General features: G+C 40.1%; 3 protein-coding genes across 3 annotated transcripts; 2 read left to right on the top strand and 1 right to left on the bottom strand.

Moving 5' to 3' along the window:
- On the top strand, positions 7–602 carry LOC104718883 (60S ribosomal protein L27-3). Its single transcript, XM_010436702.2, has one exon. It carries the CDS (start codon positions 7–9, stop codon positions 412–414), a length of 408 nt encoding a protein of 135 aa, XP_010435004.1. The 3' UTR covers positions 415–602.
- On the bottom strand, positions 1,141–3,349 carry LOC104718884. Its single transcript, XM_010436703.2, has 7 exons — positions 3,169–3,349; positions 2,829–3,005; positions 2,665–2,740; positions 2,463–2,558; positions 1,809–2,325; positions 1,598–1,733; positions 1,141–1,496 (listed from the first exon to the last, which is right to left on the bottom strand). The coding sequence occupies exons 2-7, from the start codon at positions 2,943–2,945 to the stop codon at positions 1,302–1,304; spliced, it is 1,137 nt and encodes a 378-aa protein (XP_010435005.1). The 5' UTR covers positions 2,946–3,005; positions 3,169–3,349; the 3' UTR covers positions 1,141–1,301.
- On the top strand, positions 3,437–6,776 carry LOC104718885. The gene is made up of 5 exons (XM_010436704.1): positions 3,437–3,691; positions 3,966–5,795; positions 5,887–6,091; positions 6,172–6,359; positions 6,448–6,776. Exons 2-5 carry the CDS (start codon positions 3,971–3,973, stop codon positions 6,534–6,536), a joined length of 2,307 nt encoding a protein of 768 aa, XP_010435006.1. The 5' UTR covers positions 3,437–3,691; positions 3,966–3,970; the 3' UTR covers positions 6,537–6,776.

Raw genomic sequence — 7,037 nt, 5'->3', positions numbered from 1 at the left:
TCAACAATGGTGAAGTTCTTGAAGCAGAACAAGGCTGTGATCCTTCTTCAAGGACGTTACGCCGGGAAGAAAGCCGTCATCGTCAAATCCTTCGACGACGGTACCCGTGACCGTGGCTACGGACACTGCCTCGTCGCCGGACTCAAGAAGTACCCGAGCAAAGTCATCCGCAAAGACTCAGCCAAGAAGACTGCCAAGAAATCTAGGGTTAAGTGTTTCATCAAGCTCGTTAACTACCAGCATCTGATGCCCACGCGTTACACACTCGACGTGGATCTCAAGGAAGTGGCGACCCTTGATGCCCTTCAGTCCAAGGATAAGAAGGTTGCTGCTCTTAAGGAGGCCAAGGCTAAGCTTGAGGAGAGGTTCAAGACTGGCAAGAACAGATGGTTCTTCACCAAGCTCAGGTTCTGAGAAATTTCGATTTCCGACAAGGACGCTTTTAAGCTTTTTGTTATCGAAATTTTAGTTTCTAGGGTTTCTCATTTCCTATATGGTTAAAAATTGTGGAACCTCTTTTGGATTGTGTAAGACGTTTTGTTTGAGTTTCGATTATGGATTTTGCCTTTTATTCTGTTTCTCTTATCCATTTTGATTACATATTTGTTTCCATTGAAGTATCTGCTTATGTTATACGAATTTGTCATTTCTTTAGTTGATTATGTTAGATTCTAGATGATTCATTTGGAAGAATCTTGTTCATTATCTCGATTAGAAATTGATACATTTTGTTATTTTTTTGAAAATGATAACCTCAGAAATGTTCCAGTTTCACTTAACCTTAGGGTCCTTAGATTGGTTTTACTCATTGGCATATACATGGTTTTGAGTCATTCATCAATTAAATGTCTTTATCTCCCTTGTTTAAGCTTCTAATACAATTGTAGAATCAGCAACTGTGTTTACAAAAAGTTGAATCTAGTAACCTTTTGTTGTCACATTTTTAGTTGATTTTGTTCGATTCTGAAGATCTCTTCCCAAAAGGTTGTTCATAATCTCGGTTAGGGCAATGACAAGTTATTAACTAGAGTCGTACTGTGCTGCATATTCCACATCGTTTACCAACATGTTTTCAAGCTATTGTCATCAACAGTCTGAAAAGGTTCTGTCAATAGTTTCAGCAAATGCATTACAAAGATGTTGACGTTAGAGACAAATACTTAACAGAGTATAATTGATGCATATCAATACAAAATCTCTTTTATTGTATTACAAACGGAAGCTAAAGATTATCACAATATTGAGGTATTGTATATCTTTTAAGATTATCACAAGACAGATTCGTAGCCCTTTGTCTGATTTCACTTGGGAACCAATAGATCGACAGCTAAGTAATAACTTCCAACGATCACCGTCGATGCAACAGAGCTTCGAGCCATCCTTATACCAATACCTCGGAACAGAAGATTTCTATCTGTAGGATGTATTCCTGTCCATCTCTCTAATCTCTTCCCAGGTTTATTCCATTTCAGGAACTTCCTCTCTTTTGCTGTATACTGTCAAAAATCAATAGAAAACCAAACATAAAGAAATTGAAAACAGAGCTTTGAGTTTCATATATCCCTTTGTAAGATAATGAGGGTAGATTTTGTTTTACCTTCGGCAATATTACACACTGCGCACGTGTTCTTGCTGTGTCAAAGCTATGAGATGCTGCAGCTGCAATGGCACCAGAAATCCCAGCTGCAATGCTAATTGCTACCGGAGATAAAGGTCCGATTTCTTCTTCAGAACTGAATTCAACAAGTTTTGCAGAATCAATAAAGTTTCAAGTTGATTCAGAACTCTATAGTTTGAGAGTTAAGTACCTGGGTAGGGGATTCATTCCAACAGCTTTCCAACCGACCATTGCCTCATGAAGAAACTGCCACGTCGAGAAGAACACTCCTCCATAAAGACAATCTCTTACAAGACCCGAACGTAGATTCCTCCATAAAGCTCTATATCCTTCAAGTGATGCAACATCGAGCGGTCTCTTAACATCCATGGCTGATGGTGGGTTTCCTGTCCCAGTCATCATCCACGGGTACTCTTGCAAAGCGGCTGTCATGTTTGGGTGTTTATGATTCAAGACGGATAAGAGACTAACTGTTTGCGTCAACGACTTTACATCAAGAGTGTATCTTCTCAGCAGTTTTGTGATCATGGGTGAAACAGGTGCGGTCTCTGCAACAGCGGCAGCATTTGGACCCCGTGATGCAGCAGTCACTTGTTTTCTGACTTTGATTAGCTCAAATGGAGAAGTCACCACTGTTTCTGCTGCACCTCCCACCATTCCAGCTAGAAAAGCTTCACCAACACTCACATAGTTATCATGTCGACCATCTGAAACAAAATGAATTCATATAGTAAGTACTCTATAGCTTTCTTCAAGACCAAGGTTCCACTCAAGCAGGTATTGTTCCTTATATCGAATCATCGAATTTAGACACAACAAACGAGACACGGGAGCTGTGTAATACCTTTGTAGAAAGCTGTTAGAATCTCATAGACACCAAACCTTGCACCAACACCTGAAATTCTTCCTAGAGTTAACGATCCAAGACCACTGTACAGACCTGCATTGGTGTCCAAAAATGCCAGAAACAGTCGACAATATGCCCTTTTTTGCTTGATGCAGAATCAGAAAACGATTGAAATCTAAAAAAAAAGTAATTTGCGAACCTGAATAGCCAGAGAAACGAAAAACTCTATTCACAACTTGAAAGGGGCCTAATTTCTTACTGGGTCCTGAACCAACCTATACAGTTCAATGTTGTAATCAAACTCCCACAGAATCGAAGTGATAGAAAATAACAGAATACAAATTTGTTGAAGAAGGAAGAAACCTGGATAATGGTTTTGATTGTATCCAGAGGATAAGCGAGAGCAGTTCCTAACGATACAGAAGCCGAAGCAGCGATGGCATGCGTCGCAAACTGATGATTCTCAAGAAGCTTATCCATCTTAAACTCGTCCTCTAACTGTTCGACGAAATGCCTCACCGAAAACAAATGTACATACACCTGCACATTTCAATTCAGCAACTACAGTATTAATATTCAAACACATACAATGCCCACTCATTTCTTGCTACAATCTCAACATCACGAGTTTTTAGAAGTAGATCAAACAAGTTCTTCTTATCATACTTTCTGAGCTTTGATCAATCACAAAATAAACACATACCTCTGATGCTGTCTCAATCAAGAAGACATTTCGCCCACAAGAAGAGATTAAGTAAACAGAAGAAACCAGATCAAAGACTGAGAGAGAAGACGACCGACGCTAATCGGAGAAATAGAACACGGCGTCGAAAAAAAAAGAAACGATGTCGTTTAATTAGAAAACGCCCTAAAAATCAAACGATGTCGTATTAATGTAATTAAAAGGATAAGTAACGAAATGTTAAAAACGGAAAACAAATTGGGTGACGCCATAATAAAAGATTTGCCCGATTTATAGGTTCATTCATATAAACCAGAAAAAAAAGCTGCCAAACCTATTTCTGCAAACCCTAATCGGGCCGGGTCAATTTCTCCCAAACATTGCATCCCTCTTATCTTCCTCCGATTCCCTCCGCCGTTCGTCGGAAATCTTCACCTCCGGCTGGTTTTAGCTCCCTTTTCCCCGGAACCGAAGCTACTGTACCGGAATTTTATCACTTTTCTACGAAACCGATTTCTTCGTAACCGGCCACAAACCAGAACAGGTTCGTATTTCTTCATCAATCCTTGTACAACAAAATTTGACTGGTTTGTTTTTGTTTTGTTTTGTTTTGTTTCTGTCTGAATTGTGTAGTTTAGCCGAGATTTGGGTGCATGTGGTTTTTGAGTTTGCTTTTTAAATGGTTCAATCAATGTGGCTTGTGTAAATTATCAGAATTTGAGATCATTGGAGGGATCTTGGCTTTGTTTATTCCTTGAGTTCTTTGAGAATGTTAACAAAGTCTCTACCTTTTCTTTTTCTTTGTTGAATGAGTACAGGCTTTATGGATCCGGAATTGGAACCTGTAGCTCTTACACCGCAGAAACAAGACAATGCATGGAAGCATTGTGAAATTTACAAATACGGTGATAGACTTCAGATGAGGTGTCTCTACTGTAGGAAAATGTTCAAAGGTGGAGGTATCACTAGGGTTAAGGAACATCTTGCTGGTAAAAAGGGACAAGGCACGATCTGTGACCAAGTCCCTGAAGATGTGAGGCTCTTTTTGCAGCAGTGTATTGATGGAACCGTGAGACGTCAGAGGAAGAGACAAAAATCCAGTTCAGAGCCTTTGTCTGTAGGTGCTTTACCTCCTATTGAAGGAGAAATGCTGCTGCTTCCGTCTGATGTGAATGACGATTTTAAATCGCCTGGTAGTTCGGATGTGGTTGTGCAAACCGAGAGTGTGATGAGTGGCAGAACAAAGCAGAGAACTTACAGGAGTAAAAAGAACGTTTTTGAGAATGGTAGTGGGAGCAACAATATTGACCTGATTGGTAGAGACATGGACAATCTGATTCCCGTGGCGATTAGTAGTGTAAAGAACATTGTGCACCCTTCTTTTAGAGATAAGGAGAATGCAGTTCATATGGAGATCGGACGGTTTTTGTTTGGCATTGGAGCTGATTTTGATGCAGTAAACTCTGTTAATTTTCAACCAATGATTGATGCTATTGCCTCTGGAGGATTCGGAGTATCTGCCCCCACTCATGATGACCTTCGAGGTTGGATACTGAAGGATTGTGTTGAGGAAATGACTAAAGAAGTTGATGAATGCAAAGCAATGTGGAAGAGGACAGGCTGTTCCCTTTTGGTTGAGGAACTAAACTCTGATAAAGGCTTTAAAGTCCTTAACTTTTTGGTTTACTGTCCAGAAAAAGTAGTCTTTCTGAAATCCGTGGAGGCGTCTGAGATATTGTCTTCTAGTGATAAACTGTTTGAGCTACTTAGGGAGCTGGTTGAAGAAATTGGCAGTACCAATGTTGTTCAAGTGATTACAAAATGCGAAGATCACTACATTGATGCTGGGAAAAAGCTGATGGATGTGTATCCTTCTCTATATTGGGCGCCTTGTGCTGCACATTGTATAGATCAGATGCTTGAGGAATTTGGGAAGCTAGGTTGGATAAGCGAGACTATCGAACAGGCTCGAGTTATCACAAGGTTTATTTACAACCGTAGTGGTGTTTTGAATTTGATGTGGAAATTTACTTCGGGTAATGATATCCTGCAGCCAGCATCTAGCACTTCTGCCTCAAATTTTGCTACATTGAGTAGAATAGCCGAGCTCAAATCCAATCTGCAGGCTATGGTTACTTCAGCAGAGTGGAATGAATGTTCATATTCGGAAGAACCAAGCGGGTTGGTAATGAATACCATCACCGATGAAGCGTTTTGGAAGGCAGTAGAGTTGGTTAACCATTTAACAGATCCTCTCTTGCGTGCTTTGAGAATAGTTTCTTCTGAAAAAAGGCCTGCAACGGGGTATGTCTATGCAGCAATGTACCGAGCAAAAGATGCAATCAAAACACATCTGGTTAATAGGGAGAACTACATAGTTTACTGGAAGATTATAGATCGATGGTGGGATCAACAACAGCATAGTCCTTTGGTTGCTGCTGGCTTCATTCTTAACCCGAAATTCTTTTATAACGCCAGTGAAGAAATGCGTAGTGAGATTAGCTTATCAGTGCTCGATTGCGTCGAGAAATTGGTTCCTGATGACAAGATTCAAGACAAAATCCTCAAGGAGTTAACCTCCTACAAAGCTGGTAGTGGAGTTTTTTCCAAAAACTTGGCAATCAGAGCTCGGGACACAATGCTTCCTGGTATGGTTACTTTTCCTTGATTTTCTTTTTCTTGTGTAAATCTCATTTGTGCTTCACTTACTTGGACTCTCTTTACATGCTTGGTTCTTAGCTGAGTGGTGGTCTACATATGGAGACAGCTGCTTGAATCTGTCACGTTTTGCGGTACGTGTTCTTAGTCAGACGTGCAGTTCATCAGTTAGCTCCAGGAGAAACCAGATACTTGTCGAACAAATATACCAATCAACGAACTCCATTGAGCAAAAACGGCTCAGCGATCTTGTGTTTGTTCAGTACAACATGCGCCTCAGACAACTGTAAGTTGTCCTTCTCAGCCAAATTTTTAGTTTCCAGGGAGTAAGAAAGGATAGATGTAACGGTTCTCTGTCTCCTCTAGGGGTCATGTAAGCGGGGATGACACGTTAGACCCGTTATCACACAACATGATGTATGTTCTTAAAGATTGGGTTTGCGGAGACCAAGCTTGTGTAGAAGGGAATGGAAGTGCTGACTGGAAGTTGCTAGAGTCTATTCATAGGAATCAAGTAGTACCGATCATGGATGATACTGAAGACTTGGGCCCAGGTAAAAAAAGATTCAGCATCATCCTTATACAATCTGTGTCTTTTTGAGAAGATTTGAGGTTTTTAAAAAGTTGAAAACATGTGTACAGGTTTCGATGATGCTGAGATATTCAAGGGAGACAAGGAAGAGAGAGATGAAGTTTATTATACAAACACATCAGAGAAGGTATTCACGTGATGTCTAAAAGCTTCTTGGTTGGCGGCGGGTCTTTTCTAACTCAAGAGGAAGCTGTTTGTAGTCATATGGTTTGATTTGTAATTTTAGAGTCTTTTTACCCTTTAGATTTGTTCTTGTACAAGACGTTTCAGTATTCTTTCTTCTTCTTACTCCCCCTCATTGTCCTCTTAGGTGTTTATTGTCAGGTTCTGTTCAGATGTTTGACAAATATATTCACTTCCAAATTCCTATTTTCTCATATATATGTTTGATAGATATGTTAGCACATTTGAATCACAAACAGTCCCTACTCCCTATGGCATATAACTACTCCATTGGTTGGCGTTCTGAAGTGATATCTAAATGAAGAAGGACTTAGAAACTTCGGCTGCATCACTTCTTGGAAACAAATGAAAAAGTTATTCTCAAGGCCGTGTGATGTGTAGTTGAGAGAACAGAGCATAAAACAAACAATATGTCTTGTAGTAGTACTAGTCCCTATTGCTGCTGCTAGGCGCGCAC

This window comes from Camelina sativa, chromosome 10, assembly GCF_000633955.1.
Source record: "Camelina sativa cultivar DH55 chromosome 10, Cs, whole genome shotgun sequence".
NCBI lineage: Eukaryota > Viridiplantae > Streptophyta > Magnoliopsida > Brassicales > Brassicaceae > Camelina > Camelina sativa.
Note: the sequence above shows the minus strand (reverse complement) of the source record. Positions and strands in the feature narration are given on the sequence as shown.